The 22,803-nt window shown below is 36.9% G+C and overlaps 1 protein-coding gene and 1 pseudogene across 4 annotated transcripts; both read left to right on the plus strand.

Moving 5' to 3' along the window:
* Window positions 1–984: 984 nt before the first annotated feature.
* On the plus strand, window positions 985–4,479 carry LOC110765264 (uncharacterized; annotated as a pseudogene). Its single transcript, XR_015835113.1, has 3 exons — window positions 985–3,514; window positions 3,666–3,863; window positions 3,956–4,479. The product of XR_015835113.1 is annotated as an uncharacterized LOC110765264 (transcript).
* Window positions 4,480–7,732: 3,253 nt separating this feature from the next.
* On the plus strand, window positions 7,733–21,498 carry LOC110763501 (putative leucine-rich repeat receptor-like serine/threonine-protein kinase At3g14840). Of its 3 annotated transcripts, XM_088251941.1 has the most exons (25): window positions 7,733–8,025; window positions 8,310–8,496; window positions 14,983–15,054; window positions 15,127–15,195; window positions 15,332–15,403; window positions 15,489–15,581; window positions 15,735–15,806; window positions 15,909–15,980; window positions 16,068–16,139; window positions 16,225–16,296; window positions 16,381–16,452; window positions 16,775–16,846; window positions 17,059–17,115; window positions 17,605–17,664; window positions 17,751–17,786; window positions 17,925–17,968; window positions 18,233–18,313; window positions 18,539–18,606; window positions 18,759–18,954; window positions 19,151–19,318; window positions 19,603–19,721; window positions 19,814–20,024; window positions 20,144–20,381; window positions 20,596–20,746; window positions 20,977–21,498. In XM_088251941.1, exons 1-25 carry the CDS (start codon window positions 7,929–7,931, stop codon window positions 21,361–21,363), a joined length of 2,838 nt encoding a protein of 945 aa, XP_088108067.1. In that variant the 5' UTR covers window positions 7,733–7,928; the 3' UTR covers window positions 21,364–21,498. The 3 variants fall into 3 exon arrangements, with proteins under 3 accessions (XP_088108067.1, XP_088108065.1, XP_088108066.1); XM_088251939.1 differs by having other exon boundaries at window positions 18,233–18,606; XM_088251940.1 differs by having other exon boundaries at window positions 7,734–8,025; window positions 15,510–15,581; window positions 18,233–18,606.
* Window positions 21,499–22,803: the final 1,305 nt, after the last annotated feature.

Genomic DNA, 22,803 nt, shown 5'->3' on the forward strand with positions numbered 1-22,803 from the left:
TAGATGCAGTAAACAAATAGTCTCCAGGCACATTAAAATCACGATATGCTTTGTAAGTGCCTGCTTGACCAGCCAGGAAAATTCATTCATGTTATATAAAACTTTTGATAAGTTCTGATTTGCTCTAATTTACAATTTACAAACTTTAGATAAGTCCGTTTCCTCATTTAAAATATAATTAAAATTATCAGATATTCCACCTCAATTTTTTTCGTTTAAAGGTTTCTTAGATGAAGAAACAAAGAAAGGACAAGTCATATTGATATGGGTAATCTGCTGAATTGCCCCATGAACTTGTACATAACTCTCAATTTACCACCTCACCTTTTTTTTAGCGAATTAAGGGCTCGAATTAAAATTTATTATCAATGTTCCCCCCACCGTCAAAATTCGAACATTTCATCCATTATTCCGTCTATTTGACTCACGTTGACTCTTTTTTTAGGGTTATTTTTGTCATTTGGAACGGATTGAATTACCAACCTCTCTCACACACTTCGCACATCGCTTTCACTTTGGGGGGGTTGGAAAGGGACTGAATTGAGGGCGCGAAAGGGGACGAAATCGAAGGTTGGAGAGGGACGAAATCGAGGGAATCTGAAAGCTTTTTCATAAAGCTTCTTTTGGGTCTGTTGATTTAACGCAACATGACTCTGGATGTGTTGCCTCTGCAAGTGCGGAACAGAGGGCCTCCTCCCAAACACAGTAAGTAAATGCTTTTCCCAAGTTGAAATTGTTTAAGCTTGTGTGGTCCTTTGGTCCTTGATTTGTCGATGCTTTTGACATTTTGTGGTGTTGTGTGATATGCCTTTTTGAATATGAAATACTTGTGGTCCCAAAGCATTTGTGTTGTTTTGTCTGCATAATAGTCGGTGGATTTGAGTCAATTTCAAGTTTAGAATGGTAGTTGAGCAATAAGGATAAGTTGGTGTGATAAAATAGTGCTTTTATATATCGTTTTCTGTTTTTTTAGGTGATCCAGATTTGTTCTCCCTAGAAATTCACCATGGAGGTTATATGTCAAAGGGGAAGTATGTTCGGGGTAAGGTAACATGGGCAAACAACTGTAATGCTGACCACCTGTCAATGCTTGACTTGTATGATGTTGCTATATGTTTAGGATACGACCATAAAAAAATTCAGTACCACTACTGGAACAAAAGAAGGGGATTTGTTCCAATTGAAGTAGATGCCCATGTAGTTGAGTTTGTGGAGCATACACCTACCCCTAGAGTTCAACCTTTATATCTGTCATATAAGCATCAACCACATTTCTCAGAGAAACAAGCATCTGCATATGCTCCACAGTTGGGGTTGGAAGTAGAAGTTGAAACTGAAACTGATGTTGGTGATTTGGGGAACCAGTTTGTAGAAGTGGATGTTGATTTAGATGATGAGGCAGATAACGAAGGAGATATGAGGCAGATGAATTTGAAGATGATGTGGCTGAAGATGATGATAGTGGAGAAGAGGTTGAAGATAATGATAGTGAGACAGACATTGAGTTGATTGACTCTGAGTTTGAGCAGTCAGATGAAGAAGGGTTAAAGACAATCTTAGAAGAGGATGACAACTTGTTTGATAAACATGTAGTTGATGAAGAAAATGAAGAATACAATGAATAACATGGTGAGGTTGACAGTGAAGACTACAATACCGACGAACTTGTAAGTCTTGATGAAGAAGATGATGAGGATGAAGGTGTGAAAAACCGTAGCCGCAGAAGAAAAGCTCCTAGGTTTAAGCAGTTTAGAAGAGAATCTGATTTGCTGAAGCCAACATTTCATTTGGGAATGGAATTTACCAACATGGAGCAGTGTAGGGAAGCAATAAGGTATTATGCAGTTTCATGTGCAAGGCTATTGAAGTGGGTGAGGAATGATTCATATAGGGCGAGGCTAAAATGTGAAGGAGCTAATAAACAAAAGGTTCCATGTCCATGGATGCTATATGCTTCTCATGTGGGGAAAGGTCCAACTACAAGGATTAAGACATATATTCCAAGGCATACATGTGGAAGGAGGCAAAGAACCAAGTATGCCACTTCATCATGGCTGTCTAAGAGGTTTGATGAGGAGTTAAGAGATAATCCAAAGATGAAAGTGACAGATTTCATGAAGATAATAAGGAAACATTATGCCATAGATGTGACTGAGGCTCCAGTTTATAAAGCCAAGAGTTTTGCAAAAGCTAGAATTCAAGGTAGTATTGAAGAACAATATGGAAAGTTGTGGGATTATTGTGAGGAGTTAAAGAGCAATAACCCTGGAAGTACTGTCATTGTGAAAACTGATTTGCAGGGTGAGAATCCTACTTTTAAGAGTATTTATATATGTTTTGGAGCACTTAAAAAGGGATTTGTGGAAGGATGTAGACCAGTGGTGGGTTTTGATGGGTGCCATGTTAAGGGTTCTCACCCAGGGCAGATTCTAAGTGCAGTTAGGGTTGATGGAAATAATGGGATGTATCCAATTGCTTTTGCTGTTGTTGAAGTTGAAAACATAGAGACTTGGAGTTGGTTCTTTGAATATTCTTTCAAGATGTAGGTATTCAAAATGGCAATTGCTGGGTTTTCATTACTGATAAGCAAAAGGGTTTAGGGAATGCCCTTCATGCTTTGATGCCCAATGCTGAGCACAAGCATTATGTGAGGCACTTGCACAATAATTTCAAGCTTGCAGGCCATACTGGTAATGCTTTGAAGCAGAGGTTGTGGGCAGCAGCTAGGGCAACAACAATACCTGTATTTGAAGCTAAAATGGAGCAGATGTTGGGTCAACCTGAGGCAGCTTATAAGTGGCTTGAGGAGAGACCAGCTGCTCATTGGAGTAGATCACACTTTAGTACAGTCCCAAAGTGTGATATACTTCTAAACAACTTGTGTGAGTGTTTTAATGTTGCAATCCTAGAAGCAAGGGATAAGCCCATTGTTACTCTTTTGGAGAGAATTAGAACATACTTGATGCTTAGAATGGCTAGACTTAGAGAGATAGTGTGGCCCCATGAGGTTGGTCCAAGAATATTTGCTATTGTGGAAAAGAATTTAATTGAAAGTGGCCACTGCATAGCTTCGTATGCTGGTGGGGGGAAGTATCAGGTTAATAGTATGTTGGGAGCTATGTTTGTTGTGGATTTAGAAAGGCATACATGCACCTGCAGAAAATGGGACTTAAGTGGAATCCCATGTCCACATGCCTTGGCTACAATAGCAATGAGTGAGCACAGACCTCTGGATTTTGTGCATGCACTTTACAAAAGGTCGGCATATGATAGGGCTTATGAGGGCTATATATCTCAAATGCCTAGTCAATCATATTGGAGAAAAACAGGGCATGTACCTATCAAGCCACCTCTTTATCACATCCAACCAGGAAGGCCCAAACTTAGCAGAAATAAAGAACCTGATGAAATACCAAGAGGGGCAACAAAACTTAAGAGGTATGGCATTGTAATGACATGCCGCAACTGTGGACAAGAAGGTCACAATTTTGCAGGTTGTTCCCAAAATGGACAGGTTAGATTTGTTTTTAATTTTTTTGTTTCCACATTTCATTTGTTGGAAATGGCTATGTTAACATGTGAATTGGAGTGTTTTTGCTATGTTCACATGTCATTGGAGTGTTTTTGCTATGTTCACATGTTATTTGTTGTTATTGGCAATGAAGGGGCAACCTAGAGGTGCTAGAGCAAGAGTCGGCAAGAGGGGAAGAGGAGCTGCAACTGGAGGTGTTGATACTGCTAGTGCTAATGCAAGTGGAACAACAACTGCAAGTGGAACAGTTGGTGTTAGGGGAAGAGGTGTTGTGAGAGGCAAAGGTGTTGTGAGTGAACAACAACAAACTCAGGCCAGACCAAAGTTTAATGTAAGTACTTGGATTAAACCTTGATGTTTTGAATCAATAATTGCATTATTGTGGTGTGTTTTGAAGGCTTAAGTGTCGTATGCTTGAAACAGGTGAAAAGAGGAGCCCATGCCCCCCATGTCATAAGGAAGACCAATCTATTTGCTGGTTGGCAACCTGCCCAAGGTTCAAGTTCCCAAGCTCCTTCACAACCTACCCAAAGTTCACAAGCTCCTTCACAACCTGCCCAAAGTTTACAAGCTCAACAAGGTTCAAGTTCACAACCTCAACCAATGGTAACTTCTCCAAAAAGGCCTAGGTTAAAATCTCCAGCAAAATGAATAAGGCCATGGAGAGTTTAGTGAGATATTTGAAGTGAATGGTTGAAGAATTGGGATGTTTATTTTGGTTTTGTGGATCATTTTGGTTTGCAATCTATTTGCTGGTATATTTTGAACTGATTTTGTACAAGCTAACTTGTAATTGTTAGTGATGAAGATGTATTTTTGAAACTGAATTTGGACAAGCTTTGATGGCAAAGCTATATGTTGTGGATGTGTATGTGTATGTGTATGTGTATGTTTAAGGGATTTTGGACAAGACTGTTTAGGGGATGTGTTTGTGTATTTTCAAGTGCTATTAATGTAATGACATGTGAATTCAAATGTTGTATATTTTGGCATACTTTGTAGTGCAGTTCATATCTTTGGTGTGACAATTACTATTTCAATTGTCAAAATGAGAGCTTGCATTTTCATTCAACAAAACAACTCATACATTGATTTCATTGGTCACAACACTCAAAATGAAGCCAATTACACACCCTTTCTGACCTTTACAACAAGCCAATCACCCATCCCTTTCTAACTATTACAAAATGTCAATTACCCATCCCTTTCTAACCATTACAAAATGCCAATTACCCATCCCTTTCTAACCCTTACAAAATGGCAACCACCCATCCCTTTCTAACCCTTACAAAATGCCAACTACCCATCCCTTTTTACAGCTGCCCATTGATGCCTTTATCTTCATTCAAAATCAAGCATATAATAACCCCAAACATGCACAACGACACCCAAAACCATGGGTTTTTCAGCTTCGAATTCCCTTTCTTTTTTTTTTGCTTCCAACTTGTTAATTCTCCTCAGCAGTCCTGGAATTATTTGCTTAGATCTATTGCACATAACAAGGTCACCCCACTCCCACATTTGATAACGATTCTGCAAAGACAGTTTTAAAACTTGGAAACTCAAAACTGCAAATTAGAAACCCAAACTTCAAAATTCAACTTACCCGTGCACAAACATAAAATCTTCGTCCTGGATGTGAAGAGGTCCAAGAAGTCTGAATTTTTGCAACCTTCCCACAGTAGTAGACTCGTGATGGCAACATCCATGAATTGCCGTCTTCGAACTCCGAACTCCCTCTGTGTGACCCATCAACGCTGCCGGGTAAGTTCGTCCTCATCTCTCTCTCTCTCTCTCTCTCTCTATAGATAGATAGATAACTGGAAATCGCCAGAAACATAAACAAATGGAGGTGGAGCGCGATGTATGTGGGAAGTGTGTGAAGGTTTGACTGGGTAAGGGTTCAATTCTCTGAATGACGAAAATAACCCTTAAAAAAAGTCAAAGTGAGTCAAATGGACGGAATAATGGATGAAATGTTCGAATTTTGACGGTGGGGGAACATTGATAATAAATTTTAATTCGAGCCCTTAATTCGCTAAAAAAAAAGGTCATGTGGTAAATTGAGAGTTATGTACAAATTCAGGGGGCAATTCAGCAGATTACCCTATTGATATTGATAGAACAGAATTGGAATATTAATTTAATGTCGCTGTAAAGACTCAGTCATCAGCGACTGTTCATCTTTTTTGGACTGAAGCCTATTTTTCTTCGACCTGGGACCTGGACCTGAAGCTAAGCTTTGTTACTGTTTCTATCTGAAAGAGAATGGTGGAAATCAGCATTTTGCTCAATGTGGTTTTGAACTTGTCATGCAATATCAATATGAGTGTTGGAAGGCATGAACTGGCAGATTCGGCTTAGACAGATACAGGGATAAGAATAAGTCATCTTCCAATGCTCCAATCCAACGACCCCAAGCGGACAGTAGCCCTTTTTTCTGTAACTTCAGAAATCTAAATTCCAAGAGAAAATGCGCATTCAACAACTGAAAACAGATTTTAAAGATCAAAGTAGATTTTAAAAACCAATTGTCAAAATCTCACAATGCAAAATGCAGACCTCTCATAAGAAGAAAATGCAGAGGAAGAAGCTGTCAAATTTTCTCTCAACGTTGTAGCCTCCCTTTTTACCCAAAAAGAAGTCTGCCTTGAATTTCCCCAGCTGGCAGCCAAACATTGGCTTCACAATGAGACAAAGAACATTAGAATAGAAAGTTTACAGCTAGCAAAGGCTGGACTCACGTGAGAATAAAATGTATGATTTTTACCTTCAAGGATGTTGATTATATTTGAGCCATGACAAAATTGATCTCGGATTTCTGTAATGGTTTTGAATGCATACTTAAACTAATCTAAATTCCTTAATCTTGATTAATTACATAAGAGATTACCAGTTTGTCAAAGAAAGCTAAAAACATTAGAAGAACAAAAACTAACAATCCGAATATAGCAATTGAGGAAATAAAATATAACTCCCAAAAAACATCATAAAAATTGTAAAACAGTTGTATGATCCGTGCTACTTCCACAATTACATAGTAGATAGACTGTACTTAACAATTTCTGATAGATGCAGTAAACAAGTAGTCTCCAGGCACATTAAAATCACGATATGCTTTGTAAGTGCCTGCTTGACCAACCAGGAAAATTAATTCATGTTATATAACAGTTTTGATAAGTTCTGATTTGCTCTAATTTACAATTTACAAACTTCAGATAAGTCCGTTTCCTCATTTAAAATATAATTAAAATTATCAGATATTCCACCTCAATTTTTTTCGTTTAAAGGTTTCTTAGACGAAGAAACAAAGAAAGGAGAAGTCATCCAATATTGATATTGATAGAACAGAATTGGAATATTAATTATTAATTTAATGTCGCTGTAAAGACTCAGTCAGCAGCAACTTTTCATCTTTTTTGGACTGAAGCTTATTTTTCTTCGACCTGGGACCTGAAGCTAACCCTTTAATTCCTATCCCTGTCATTATTTAAAATGGGAAACATTAATTGTTTGGTCGGTTGGGTGAGTCACATAGTCACATGGCTGGCTCCTTACACACGTGGCTCTTTTTTCTTTATTTTTCCTTTGACATATATGAATTAAATTAAGAACATACAGCTTCAATGAATTGACTGGTTGATTGGGAAGTTGGAGTGTCCATTCAAAAGATGTAAATAATGGATAACTGAGAAAGGGAATGCTGTGAAACTTTTCTGTATAGATTATCCATGCAAGTTGAAGTTTTCCTTTATCGGAAATATATATATTCCGTTGGATGAGTTATTTTGTACATGCACTGCATTATTTGATATAAAGAGTTTTGAACTTTATTTTTCTAATTAAATTGTCATTGACGACATTGAATAATAATCACTAATTTAATTTTTAAACTCAAGATCTTTTCAAAATGATCACTAATTAAATAATAATCAATCTTAATTTTACGTGCAAAAATATTTACAAACAAAAGATGTAAATAATGGAAAACTGGGAAAGGGGATGTCGTAGAACTTTTATGTGTTGATTATTATTCGGGTGATTACGTGTTTTAGTCAAAACAGCTTTATGTGTTTGTATGCAGTGTCTAATCTCCTTATTAAAAAAAAAAAAAAAGAAAAAAAAAAGAAAAAAAGAAGAAGAAGGAGATCAGACTATAAAGTGAGTGGTGGAGAATAATTATTATTTTAAAAGTATTTGACTTCAGTTTCAGTCCTTGAAGGTCTACTCGATTCTGTGTCTATAAAAGGCTGCTGTAATTAAGCACCAATACTCTCCTCACAAATCCATCTTTCATACACACACAATCGTACGGTACCTCTTCATTCAAAAGCTCTCATTTTGGGCACTGTTTTCCTCTTCAAATGTGGAAAGGTTTCCAATAGAAAATTAATTGATGAATATGTTCTTCCCTCGACTTTTTCTTCATTCTCTCTTGGTGGTTTGCTTTGCAAATTTTGCTTTTGGAGCTACTCGATTGCCACCAGATGAAGGTATACGTATGTCTGTATATATATATATATATATATATATAATCTTAATATATCTATGTCAAATTTCTTCCTTAATCTCCTTTCTTCATCTTATAATTATGTAAACGTAGGTACAAGCTTTCAGTAATATGATGCTTGGATTCATGACTTTGTACTTCTTGTTTATTTAAACATTAATTTTTCATTTCTACATATATATATGGTACTAATTGTATGAATTTGTAGATATTGAGTATTGAGCATATGATGTTAAATTATTGTTGCACTTTGTTTTATATATGTAGTAAAAACTTTAGCTGACATAGCAAAGACACTGGGGAAGCCGAACTGGAATTTCAGTGAAGATGCAGATCCATGCAACAATAATACAAAACCATGGAGTACTGATACAACTCCGCCCGAAGGATATGTGTATGACATCGCCTGTAATTGTTCCTTTGCCAATTCCACTGTCTGCCATATTACCAACATGTAAACCTCTCTCTCTCTCTCTCTCTCTCTCTCTCTCTCTCTCTCTCTCTCTCTCTCTCTCTCTCTCTCTCTCTCCACCTAACACCAAATGATTTTACCGGGTTTATGTGGTTTACATGGAATGCATTTATATAGATGATGGTGTGTCACCCCAACGACGGATCCAGGATTTGAAAGTAGGGTGGACTAAATTTTTCTTACATACAAACCTAGAAAGCTTGACAATACAAGTGAATTTTATTGAAGTATGAATTGTAAGGTCAATTAGCAATTACATGATAAACTACTCCATGAAAGGAAAAGAATTAAAAGCATTTATTATCCATTATAAAAGAAGAAAAAAAAAACTAAACCATTTTAATCCATCTAGCCAAGCCAATTTGGAAAATAAAATGAACAGAAGGTAGCCAAAATTTATAAGAAAAAAAAAGAATTGTCGTTTTATGTACACTAGAAAAGGTAAAGTTTTTTTTTGGATAGAAAAAAGTAAAGGATGTTCTCTAGGAATGTGTGTTTTTTGAAAAGGGCTGAGTATTAAATATTAATGTGAGGTTAGTTTTTAGGCTTATTATCACAAAATATCCCTGACGTTTGTGAAATTATCACATTGCATCCCTAACGTTTTTTTGTATCATTAATGGTCCCTAACGTTAATACAGGTACTCTTAAATAGTCATTCTGTCAAAAAAACCATTAAATCTAGGGGTATAATCGTCAAATCAATCCAAAATTATAATATATTTTTTCTTCCCTTCTCTCTCTCTCTGTTTCTCTTTTTTTTTTTTTTTTCTCCTCTCTTTCCTCCTCTTTTCTTATTCTTTTCCTTCGCTATTTCTTCTTTCTCTCCCTTTTTTTTTTCTTCTTTCCTTCTTTGTTCCTCATTTTTCTTCTTTCCTTCTTTCTCTTTTTTTCTTTTTTCTTTTTTCTCTTTTTTCTTCCTCTTTCCTTCTCTCGGGGTGGTGATTTGGGTGGCTAGAGTGCTGGGTTGGTGGGCTGTGGAATGGGGCAGGGAGAGAGTTGCAGAGAAAGTACATAGAGGGGCAGGCAGTGGCGGATCCAGGAATTTTCATTCCGGGGGTCAACGTATAAAAGGTTGTAAAAAAAATAATAATAATAACAACAACAACTTCTTCATCTCAAATCCTCATCCTTCTCTTCTTGATACACGAGTTTGTAAGACCTTCACCAGCTCAGCATAGTCTCGATTTCTCCTCTCTAGTGCTTGTATATGTTGGTTCGATTGCTTGAGTTTCCCTTGCAAGTTAGCAATCTCTGCCTTCAAGGTTGTGACTAAAGCAGTCAATGAGACACACTCTTGGTTCCTCGCTAGCAGATGCAATCCTACATTTGTTGCCGAAGCAACACAATGAGCACTAAAATAATTTGTCTCGTCCACAGCAGTTTTGTCAGTATTGAAGGACAAAGATAATTTTGGCTAAGTATGAAAAATGCTTTTTCAGAATTATCATTTTCTGAAGATAATTTTTGGCGGCTTTCATTTCCTACATATCAAATAAGAAAGCCTGATTTTATGAGATTTTTATATGAAGTATATATTGACTTAATAAGCCTTTATTTTTATTTCAAATCGCATATTGAACTAAAACCAATTTTTTATATTTTGATTTGGTGGGAATTTGATTTTCTAGTATTTTTATTTGAATCCAAATAGGGGGTACTTCCTTATTTACATTGTAAACTTAAGTAAATGGAGTAATATAAAAATAAATGAAAGTAAAAGGACAAAGACATTTACTTAAATGTTGAAAATGGAAATAAGGCAATCTGTACAAAGTCATTTTGGCCAGGTTTTAAAAAAACCAACAACCACCAAAAAACAAAAAGCCTTTAGTAGAACGACGTCGTTTTGGCGTCCAGCGAACAAAACAAATATGAAGGCGCGCGCGTTTTGGCTGTGGTTTAATGGGACGGCGTCGTTTTGACGTCGAGCTAACCAAAAAAAGAAGGCGCGCGCTGCGCTCTGTGCTTCTTCTCCTCCATCTGCACTGCTCGCGCTATGCTTCTTCTTTGGGGCATTTCGTCGAACACTTTGCGAGGGTCAACTTTGGCCGCTCTAATGGAGGATTTCAGAGGTTGCAGGGGTCAATTGACCACCCTTGCTCCTCTGTGGATCCGCCCCTGGGGGCAGGGGTATAAGATCCCACGGTGGTGGTTATGGAGGTCGAGGTGGTGGTTTGGGTGGCTAGAGTGGATGGGTTGGTGGGCTGTGGGAGGGGGCAGGGAGAGAGTTGCAGACAGAGTAGAGAGAGGGGCAGGGATATAAGATCCCACGGTGGTGGCTTTGGTGGTTTGGGTGGCTAGAGGAGAGAGAGAGAGAGAGAGAGAGAGAGAGAGAAGGGAAGGAAAAAAGAAAGAAAGAAGAAGAGTGAGCGGGGCCAGGCGGAGAGAAAGAAGAAAGAAGAAAGAAAAAAAGAGAGAAGGGAAGGAAAAAAAAATTATAGTTTTGGATTGATTTGACGATTATACCCTTGGATTTAACGGTTTTTTTGACAGAGGGACTATTTAAGAGTACCTGTATTAACGTTAGGGACCATTAATGATACAAAAAAACATTAGGGATGCAATGTGATAATTTCGCAAACGTCAGGGATATTTTGTGATAATAAACCTAGTTTTTATGCCACACTTGTGGAATTAGTTAACTAAAGAAAAAAAAAAGATTTTCTTTGTTTGGGATCACTGGGATGGAGTGTGTGGAGGTGTGCTTTGATAGGCTAAGTATTAATATTGAACTAATAAAATATCAAGTCATTCGGGCTATAGCCCATGTTAGCATGGACATAGTCGTCCACCCCTAAACAAAACTTTTCTTTTTTTGGGGATTATTAGATCATTGGATACATATATAAAATATTTTTCCTTTCAGAATCTACTAAAGTAAAATGGTATTTATGTTAACTTCTTAGGTTTAAAGGTATTTTTTTTCTCGCAATCTATTTGGCACATAATATACACACGAGATTGTTGCTTTGGAAAAATCGTGTTAAAATAATACTCGTTGTGAGAATGTCACATAAGTTGGAAAATAAAGATTGAGTTGTACGTCACTGTTAAATTTAGTTTCGAAGTCCTTAAATTTAGAGGTGGACATTGGAATCGAAGAGCCGGCTAACTGAACCAAATTGGGCCTGAAAAAACAGAGAAAAAAATGTGTTGACTAAAAAGTCAAACTCGATCCAAAATATTGAACCAGACCAGTTTTGGCCGGTTCCAATTTCAATTTTACACCCAAAAAATTGGACCGGCCAAATTAAAAAATATATAATTGTATTATTTATTTATATATTGTTAGATCTCTACACCAAGCCCAATTCCCAAAGTCTAATAAGTAAATAGGCCCAACTCCATTTCTTAACCATCTCACCGGGCACAACTTGTTTATTTATTTTTATTTTACTTGGAAACAGACCCAATCTTTATATTCATTTGTAACACTCCCTCAACCATTTCTCATAACCCTGGCCGACCACTCACAGGGTAGGAGAGCCTCTAATGGTAGGCAAGTTTTAAATTAGGAGAAATTCTTAAGGCCGCATGCCGGATCTAGTGGATTGTCCATCAACCCTCACAAAAGTAAGCATATCCTCCGTATTTCAGTTCCACCTAACTCCACACTAATTCTATCCCTATGAGTATACTATTGTATATATATGGTAGCCGCACTCCACTTAAATTAAGTGACATGAGTAGTGTTAGGATAGGTTATTTACATATGCTTAAGTTAATTTTGATGTTGATACTCGTAGGAGTATTAGATTAGTCCGTGATATCATCTTAGAATTTGTTGGGATGCTTAATGCCTAAGACATCTAGTTAATTAATACTACTAGCTAACATAATTAGTTAGGTTGGTTATGGATCAATGTATTTGATATAAAAGATACGCATTATTCTATACAGTCCTATTCCCAATTGCGTTCTCTTGAAAATCTCTCTTGTTCTTCGGCTATCTTAGGATGATTTCAAGAATTAATGTTATTCACGTGGTTGGTCTAACGATTTTACATGCTCTTACATCACCTAATAAGAGGATATACGTGAAGGACCATATTGAGAGCATTTCACATTAGATGTGAAAGAAGTAAAAAGTTTAGAAGGATGAGATTGAAGTCTTGTCTTGTCTTGTCTTTGTCTTGTTTTGCATACAAATTAATCAGTTTGACAAAAAAAAAAAAAAAAAAAACTAATCTAAAAAGGGTAATGCTATGCTTACCACATAAATCTACCACATTTTAATACAATCTTACATGGCAGCTGATGTGGACAACCACCTCATTAAAATTATACTAGTTCTTTTTTAAGGAGATAATATTTTTTATATTTTTCTTTAGTTGAATTTTTTTTTTTAAAACTAAACCCTACTGAATTAGAGACCACTTTTCACGTACGTCTCTCTGCCTCCCCCAATTCCCTCTCTCCCTCCTTCCTCTCCTCCCCATCGCAGGTGCTTCGTTGGACTTTTCCCTCCTTCCTCTCTCCCTCCTTTCATACCCATCCAGAAAATTAAAAAATTAAAACTCATTCATCCACACCTTCTGAATTCCTGTCCTGCTTTTCTTTAGATGCTTTGTGCGATTTGGCTTATAAGAAGAAGGAGTGTGATCAAGAAGGGAGAGGGGGTGAGGAATATGACGTACATATATAGGTGTACTAAACCAAACACCAAGAGGAAGGAGTAGAGCGGCGGGGAAGGGTTGCAGAGGTCCGACAAAGCGCCGACGATTAGAAACAAATCCTGATTTGAAGAAGACCATGTTTAACCAGTAAAAAAAAACTTAATTTGAATACTAATCGGAAACAAATAAATAACCGATTCAACAATTGCTTATGAAAAGAAAGTCTAGAGAAGTCTGGCGGAGGGATTGCAGAAGTTCGGCGAAGCACCTGCGACGGGGAGGAGAGGAAGGAGGGAGAGAGGGAATTGGGGGAGGCAGAGAGACGTACGTGAAAAGTGGTCTCTAATTCAGTAGGGTTTAGTTTAGTATTTTTTTTAAAATTTAACTAAAGAAAAATATAGAAAATATTATCGAGATTTTCTATTTAAACCCCACACTTCTCTTTGTTCACCCCAATACTTAAATTATTAAGCTGTAAGTTTTATTATTGTGTAAAAAAATAAAAAAGGTCATCCAACTTAATAATTAACCCTAGTACATCTATACATACACTCCACCACTCTTTATATTAAGTTTTAGAAAAATACAAACTCCTCTACATCGTATTTAAATTGGATCTAGACATAGGTAAAATATAAATTTGATCAGATCAAGACAAACTCCTCTACTTGGAGAGAGGTAAAGTTGTTCTCTTTCTCTAGAAAGTATTAAATTTCGGGTTTGAGTTTCCATTTGTTTGTGTTTTTTTTGCTAGGAACAAAGAAAATTGTGAGGTTTAAATAGAAAATCTCTTTTATTTCTTTTATTTTATTTTATTTTTTTCAGTTTGGGGTGTATTTAATGGTAATTTGGGAAGATAGTGGGGTTTTCTTAGAAATTGTGAAAATTTAAATTAAAAGATGGGTTGAACTTAGAACATGGGGTGAACTAAGAGAAAGATGGGGTTTAAATAAAAAATCTCATATTATCTCATTAAAAAAGAACTAATATAATTTTAATGAGATGGTTGTCCACATCAACTGCCATATAAGATGGTATTAAAATGTGGTAGATTTATGTGGTAAGCAAAAATCACACCAATTATTACATCAAACGAAAAGGTTTATGAGGGGAGAGAAACTTTCATGCAATGAAAATAACACTTTTTACTACCCCGTTACAAGAAAGTTTCAGTCGACATGAATAATAACTGCATGTCTATTTTTGAAACTGAAAGTGAAAGAAGAATCAGTGCATGAACCTTCCTTCATTGATTGACCCATGACCGTGAGCTCAGCTGTATGGCAGATCCAGAAATTTTCTTTTTTCCCGGACAAAAAACACTACTGCAAAGCCCCTAATAATGAAGATCAGTCAACTCTTAAATATAAATTAAAAAAACACAATAATATAAACATATACATGCACAAATTAGTAACATAACACATTCTACCTACAATGTGTTTTATGGGCTGTGAGTGATCAATTTGCTCACTTACTACAATGTGTTTTTGAGCTGGCTCTTAGTAGCATTGATGTTCAGTTCTATGGTGAGTTGGTGGTTGGCATTGTTTTGAAACTTGTTGACAAAGCTGGCTTGCTTATTATCACTACAGAACAAATGCACATTAACTGTTTGTGTAATTGCAAGTCTTATTCTTCTTGACCAAAAATTTGCAAGTTTTATTCTTTTTAAGGACATTACCACGAGTTGAATTCCAGTCCTTGTCCACTAAATAATTTGTGTTTTTTTAACTGTTTTGGTCTCATTTGTGTGGAAGCATTTCCTTTTAGTCACAGTATAGCTGCGAGACAGGTCTTTGTTAAATTGCAATTAAGATTTGAAACCTCGTTTTGTGATGAACCACAGAATTATGAAAGCTCTGGATTTGCCAGGAACACTCCCAGTAGAGATGGCCAGGCTCACCTATCTCAAAGAAATGTAAGCACGTTGTTACCTTACACGTATGCCTGTTGTCAATGAGAAAATGACTCATTTTTCACTCTCTTTCAGTGACCTCACCCGCAACTACCTGAATGGTACCATCCCTCCAGAATGGGGATCCCTTCAACTTAATAGCATGTACTGTCTCTTTTTTCACTCTGCATACATGTGTGTGTGTGTGGATGTTCATGTCATGTTCTTATTGATGGCCATATAATGTTATTGAGCCATTTATTTGACAAAAGTGATCATAAACATATGAGTTTTGTTGCAGTTCCCTTGTTGCAAACCGTTTGACCGGTCCTATCCCCAAAGAGATTGGAAACATCACAACCCTGACGAGTTTGTGAGTGTTGATTACGCATTTGTTTCTTCTTTCCCCCACTTGATTTTTTGGAGATCCTTAATGATGATCTTTTTTAAATCAATAGAATAGAATTTTCTTTGTGTAGGGACATCACTATGAATAATTTCTCTGGACTGCTCCCTCCGCAGCTTGGGAATTTGCCCCTCATAGAAAGAATGTAAGATTGTCCTATTCCGAATTTTGTCGTGATAAAAGAATATTTGGTTTATTATATGGAATCGCTTTGCTGTAGACAGATGCTGGATATTTTCATCAGCAATCATCGACTTCTGTATCTTTAATATAATTGTTATGTCTCCTTCATGGTTAGGCTTCTTACCTCAAATAATTTTACTGGGGAGTTGCCAGATACATTTGGAAATCTTACAACACTAAAAGACTTGTAAGCTTCTGTTGTTCCTTTTTCTTAAAGGTTTCCTAAGCACCCAAATACCGCATTATAGGATTAATTGGAACTGTTTTCCTTTTGCCAATCATTATGCAGCCGGGTGGGTGACAGTCACTTTTCTGGGCAGATACCTGATTTTATAAAGAACTGGACAAATCTTGAGAAACTGTGAGTGTTTTTGTTGTTGTTGTTATCTTTGCTGCTATTGATTCGGAATATTATCACTAATTCAAATGTTATGACTTGTTAAAACAGACTGATTCAGGCTAGTGGTTTGACGGGGCCAATTCCTTCCGGCATTTCTCATTTGACAAATTTAACTGACTTGTATGGATTTTGATTTTGTATCTATTTATAAATACAAACAGATTAGCAATATTCTGGATGTTCATTGCTCGATTTTAACATGCAGGAGAATTACTGACTTGAGTGGGCCTGAAGCAACCTTTCCTCGACTTGAGAAAATGACAGGCATGAAGACACTGTGAGTTAATGTTTCCATGACACACAATGTCTGTCTGTACCAGAAGTCTTTTGCAAACTCAAAAGTTTAGTGTTTCTGTTACAGGATGTTGAGGAGTTGCAATATTACTGGAGAGCTACCTCTATATCTCGGGAACATGAAGAAATTGAAAACTTTGTTAGTACAAATGTCTTTGTCCCTGTTTCTTTTACTGTCTCCAGATAAATTATCTTCTTTCTAGATGCTATTCTAATAACTCAAGGATTGTTGAATGACTTTGAGGATGTTGGAGGGGGCCGTATGTTTCTGTATGTACAAAAGGCATGCCGAATTTTTAAGTAATCAGCGTACTCACACACAAGTATACACAAAAGAATATCCTCCTGGCATAGATTTTACACTTACCTGATTCCTGGAGTGATTTTATTATTATTATTATTAAATAACGTTTCTCTCTGGGGGAGCATATCTGAAATTCATTTGTTATTGGTTTGTGCAGAGATCTCAGCTTTAACAAGCTAACCGGAAAAATTCCAAGCAACTTTGATGCTCTACCAGAAGTGGATTATATGTAAGTAAACTGCTTGTGTGTTTAAGTTGTATACTCACTAAGAATCTGGCACATGTCTGAAACAAGCTCAAACATATGCGAAGTTATATATATATATATATGTATTTTTATTTTGAAGCACTGGGAGAATTTAAGTCTATGTGCAGGCCTTTTTTTAATTTATGTACCATTCTAGTAATTCATGCCCTTTTTTCTGTATCAATTATGTTTAGATTCTTAACTGAAAACTTGCTGACTGGACCAGTGCCTACTTTGAAGAAAGCAAGCGTGTAAGCTTCTCTTCCAATTTCTAATATTTAGTTTCATAGTGCATGCGTTATGACATGACTTTTCATACTTACAATTATACTCATTGATATGAAAAATTGTTGATATATAGCATTCTTAGAATAGTAGCTGTTCTTTTTTGGGGTGGACCTTTATCATCTTGGTATACTATATGTTATGAGATGCGGGTAGCTTGACCAAATTCAGTACGAGGAAATTTTAAGGTGAACTTGGCTTAACGTGGACTGTTGTGATAGCTTAGGCACCTATGACTATGAATAGTGAAAGTAGCTAATATTTTTCTTCTCATGAAGTTTGGTTGATTGTTTTAATATTGGATTTTCAGAATTAAATCTTGCTAGAATTGATATAAATTATGATTTCAAAACTTCTGTCCAACCATGTTAATACCTACCTCTTGCTTCTCATTTTATTTTCTGTTCTCATACTGCATTTGAAACGGAATTTACGTAACAGCCCTTTTTGTGCAGTGATCTTTCATATAATAACTTCACCACAGGGGACACAGGTTGTCAACCACAAAGCGGCTTGTAAGAATGTTTTCATTAGCTTGAGTTTACTTTGTTTGTGTCTTGTAGAGCAAACTTAAATTTTCAATTTGTGTTAATTTCTACAGGAACTTGTTTGCAAGCTCTTCAAAGGGCAATAGTTCGTAAGTTACAAATTAATCCTCTGAAAGCACATGCGTAGATAAATTTACCTGGCATTCTAACTTCTTATTTTTATTTTACAACTTATTTTCATTTATGATGTTATCTTGCTGACTTCTTCTGGATCCTGCTGCTATCAGAAAAACTGATTCATGTTTCAGAAAAAATGCAACATGTCCAAAAAGTAAGTTGCTTCAAGATATATTTATTTATCTTCGAATTTTTTCTTTTTTGGGGAGCTGGAGGAGTACTATGTGAAAGAAGACCATTATACACTTGCCTCAACCCATCATGAACCTGCATGTGCAGTCATTCATCGTACCCCTGAATCTTCTAATGCCAAAATGGAATAATAGAAATAATTGCCTTTTTTTCTTTTTTTCTTTTGGGGTTGATTCTTTTTTGTTTTCCTCCTCAATGGCCACTAATCTTTTGCTTTCTGTTGTAGCTTGGTACTCTCTCTATATAAATTGTGGTGGAGAAGCAGTACCTGTTGATGGGTCCAACTTTGATGGTGACACAGATTCAGGTGGACCTTCGTCATTTTACCAAAGCACAAATTGGGCTTTAAGCAGCACTGGTTACTTTACTGATGATAACCGTCCTCACGACACCTTTATCCAAAATAATGAATCTATACTCTCCATGGCCAATCCACAACTGTACATGAATGCACGCCTTTCTCCCATCTCTCTAACTTATTATGGGTTTTGTCTGGGAAATGGAAACTACACTGTAAACCTCCATTTTGCAGAGACAGGGTTTACAAATGGCAAAACATATAAAAGCCTGGGAAGGCGTATATTTGATGTTTACATTCAGGTAAAGGTCAACAGACACTGTTTAGTTCCTGGTTAATTCAAATGTTTATGAATTTCTTTTAATAACATGTAAAATAGGTTGCAGTCAAGGCTGAAAAAATAAACCACATTACGATTATGAAATGTTATGTAACAAAACTAGGATTAGTGCAGGGGAGATTAGTGCAGAAGGATTTCAATATTGTCGATAAAGCTGGTGGGATTAGTGCTCCATTCATAATGAAATTGAATGCTTCTGTAACTAGCAGTACCTTGGAGATCCGTTTCTATTGGGCTGGGAAAGGGACGACCGGTATCCCTCTTAGAGGAGTTTATGGTCCTCTTATATCAGCTATTTCTGTAGATCCTGGTAAGTTTACAGTGTTCTGAGCTTCTTCTAATTACTATTTGTAGACCATTGGGAGTTTCTCATATGTAAATATCATGTTAGGCATTAATATTACAACACAATTAAGAGACCCGGCTTTAGGTAGCTGTTTGAATAATGCACTCTCTTATCTATTACGTTCGCATTTACTCTAAAAAACCTACTCTTCTTCCGGCAGACTTTGTACCCCCACCAGATCCTGTAACATCACCTGCACCTGGTGGAAGTGGCATATCTGTAGGTGCAGTAATTGGAATTGTGGCTGGAGGGGTCTTCATTATATTACTGATTTTTGGTATTCTTTGGAGGAGAGGCCTCCTAGGACAACAAAATACTTTGGAGGATGGTACGTACAGTTTATGCTGTTATTTTTTATGTACTTTTCGTGTATATTTAGGCTCACTCTGTAAGTTGATATTTATTTAGATATTGAACTTTCTAACGCGCCTTGATGCTGCTAGAATATATTATATTGTTGAAACCTTTGATGCAAAGTCTGCCTACCTATAGATCCAGTTACTTGTTAAATTCTAGGCCTTGAATCAGTCGCATGATATTAAGAAATAAAAATGCTACCATTATGAAATTCGTGTAGACACAATTTCTTATATGAGTTTGCTTCTTACACAGATTTAAAGGGCGTGGACCTGCAAACTGGTAAATTTACCTTCAGGCAACTTAAAGATGCCACAAACAACTTTGACAAAGACAATAAGATTGGAGAAGGTGGTTTTGGCTCTGTTTACAAGGTATTCTGCGGAGACAATAAGATTGTAAGCAGTCTTATTAAAGTTGCTCTGCTTTTTAGTGAAGGGATTTTGACTTTGTTTCTCAAATGCAGGGCCTTCTATCAGATGGCACCGTAATTGCTGTCAAGCAGCTTTCTTCCAAATCAAAGCAAGGGAATCGTGAATTCTTGAATGAGATAGGCATGATTTCTGCTCTGCAACACCCTCATCTTGTCAAGCTTCACGGATGCTGTATTGAAGGAAATCAACTATTGCTTGTCTATGAGTACATGGAAAATAATAGCCTTGCTCGTGCTTTGTTTGGTAAATATTACACTTGTATGCCTAAACTTCATTTGGTTCATGCAGATCGGTATAAAAGATCTTATACATAAAAAAAAATGTCCCTTATAACTAACTTTGAGTAATTTGACAAATTGAAGGGCCAGAAGAAAGTCAGTTGAAGTTGGATTGGCCAACAAGGCACAAGATCTGTGTTGGTATAGCGAGAGGTTTGGCTTACCTCCACGAGGAATCAAGATTGAAGGTCGTTCATAGAGACATCAAGGCTACTAATGTGCTGCTTGATAAAAATCTTACCCCAAAGATATCTGACTTTGGATTGGCCAAGCTTGATGAAGAGGATAATACACACATTAGCACCCGTATTGCTGGAACTTAGTGAGTCCCTGTGATATTTTTTTTTTCTTCTTATACTTTTATTTTGATTTCTTCCACCCCGATGATGGGTCCATAGAAATACGAAACAGATGGAGGTTTCTCTACTTTTTGTAAGTTTCAACCTTAACTAGATCTGTATTGTTAAAGAAACTTTCTAGTATTTTTAGTATTTCGCTAAGCTAAATATGGGGAAATGATGAGCCATTTTTTGCAGTGGATATATGGCGCCTGAATATGCAATGCGGGGTTATCTGACTGATAAAGCAGATGTTTATAGCTTTGGAATTCTTGTATTGGAAATTGCTAGTGGGAGGAACAACACCACTTACAGAGGAAAGGAAAAAAGCTTTTATCTTCTTGATTGGGTAACATGATTCTACTGCTTCCTTATTTAAAGTTAAATTTAATCTGATACTGTTGATCTCTATTCTATGTTTGTGGCTGAGAGAAAGTGACGGATACTGCAATAGATTTAATGATGATCCAAAATCAAATCTGGCTTCATTTGACATTATCTTTCTCTGATAATATATGTAAGATCAGTGAAATTATTTGTAAAGATCGACAAATTATCTCTGACAATATATGTTTCTAGGCACAACTACTAAAAGGGCAAGGGAATTTGATGGACCTAGTGGATCCAAGGTTGGGCTCAGACTTCAACAAAGAAGAGATGATGCTTACAATCAATGTGGCTCTCCTCTGCTGCAATGTCACTTCAACAGTTAGGCCTACCATGTCTTCAGTTGTGAGCATGCTTGAAGGCAGGGCTGCTGTTCAGGAATTGGTCTCAGATCCAAATGCCTCAACGAATGAGATCGAAGCAATGAGGAAACATTTTGAATCCAGTTTCGGAAGGAAAACTGGTGAGAGCCAGACACAAACCGCGTCAACTGAAGGGCCTTGGACTGGTTCATCTACATCTGCTCATGATCTCTATCCAGTCAATCCTGATTCAACTTACTGGGACAACAGAAAATGAGAGAAACTGAGCAAACTGTCTTGACTCTCAAACATTTATGTTCATATATCATCTCTACTCCCTCTCTATATACACACGCATATATATTTTTTGTTTGGCAAGATAGCTGAAAGAATAATATAGATGTTTTCTACAGAGGTAATTGTTGTGAATTATAACCAACTCACTCCCCTTTAGACCTTGTTGTTGATGGACTTTGGACAAGACTCAATGATGGATGAATCTTACACACACACACAGAAAATAATCAAGCACAAAAGACACAAGTTATAGAGGTTCAGCAATTTGCCTACATCCTCTTTGGTGATCCCCTTGAGAAATTTCACTAGTGAAGATAGGGTACAACTTTGGTTTACAAATGGAAACCCCCTTAGAACACTACCCTCACAATCTGTTTCTCTCTCACCCTTGCTCAACACCTTGATGCACTTGAGAATTCTCTCCTCTTCTTGACTCACTAGTTCCCAGCTACTTTTCTTCCAACTCTCTCTATCTCTCTTACAATTTCAGACTTGCTCACTCTTTCCTTTAATACATGAACCTCTAGACTTGAGAGAAGACCCTTGCTTTGTCTCCTACGTTCTGCCCTTGAATACCTGACATAGACCACAGGTTAGGCCAGCCACAAGCTATGTATTGATGGTTACTTGTGTAGCCACCCTATATAGAACCATAGGGTGGCTACACCTTGAAAACAAGTCTTCCAATGTCCTTCAATGCTACCTCCAACCTCCCAACTGATTGCCAACGTTCTTCTGACTTAGAAGTGACCCCTAGAGTCCTTGCAAGTAGGTAGGAGGCGATAGCCCTTGAAAATGGAGTCCAAAACTCGAGGAATCAGAAACAGCACGTGCTGGGCGACCGGTCGCTGGTAGCTTGCGACCGGTCGCAAGAAGGTTTTGCTCCAGACTTAGACTCTGCTTCGAAACGACCGGTCGTAAATAGAAGGCGACCGGTCGCGAATCGATATTGCTCCAGACTTCGACTCTGCTTCGAAACGACCGGTCGCAAATAGCAGGCGACCGGTCGCTAGTCCGAAATCTTGTATCCTTTATGCGAGCCAATTTTTCCAACAGTAATTTTAAATTATGAATCCCTTGGATCAACTTTGATACAGCACAGAAGCTGGTATATTTTATCTTTTGAAAGAGAATGGTGGAAAATCAGCATTCTGCTACAAAACACGGCTTTGAACTTGTCATGCAATATCAATATTAGTGTTGGAAGGCATGAAAGACGGCTAAGGGAGATACGAACTCATCTTTGGTAGCCCGTCCTAATAGAATTGGTAATTCGTATATTGATTAATATTTCAGAATGGGGTACAACACCTTTATACAAATACAATAGCCAGTTAAGATGCTGAAAACTAGCCTAAATGAGCTATTCCTTAATGTACACGCCTAAATAAAAGGAAGGAAATAAACTAAATATCTGTAC

The sequence above is a fragment of the Prunus avium genome, chromosome 4, assembly GCF_965620075.1.
Source record: "Prunus avium chromosome 4, drPruAviu1.hap1.1, whole genome shotgun sequence".
Taxonomy (NCBI): domain Eukaryota; kingdom Viridiplantae; phylum Streptophyta; class Magnoliopsida; order Rosales; family Rosaceae; genus Prunus; species Prunus avium.

Bases quoted from the DNA above. Each gene is read 5' to 3' on its own strand.
- LOC110763501 (XM_088251939.1), top strand. From the start codon at position 7,929: ATGAATATGTTCTTCCCTCGACTTTTTCTTCATTCTCTCTTGGTGGTT. The intron at 15,582-15,734 runs GTAAGATTGTCC...CTTCATGGTTAG, and splicing joins TTGCCCCTCATAGAAAGAAT to GCTTCTTACCTCAAATAATT. The intron at 17,787-17,924 runs GTAAGTTACAAA...TGCTGCTATCAG, and splicing joins TCTTCAAAGGGCAATAGTTC to AAAAACTGATTCATGTTTCA.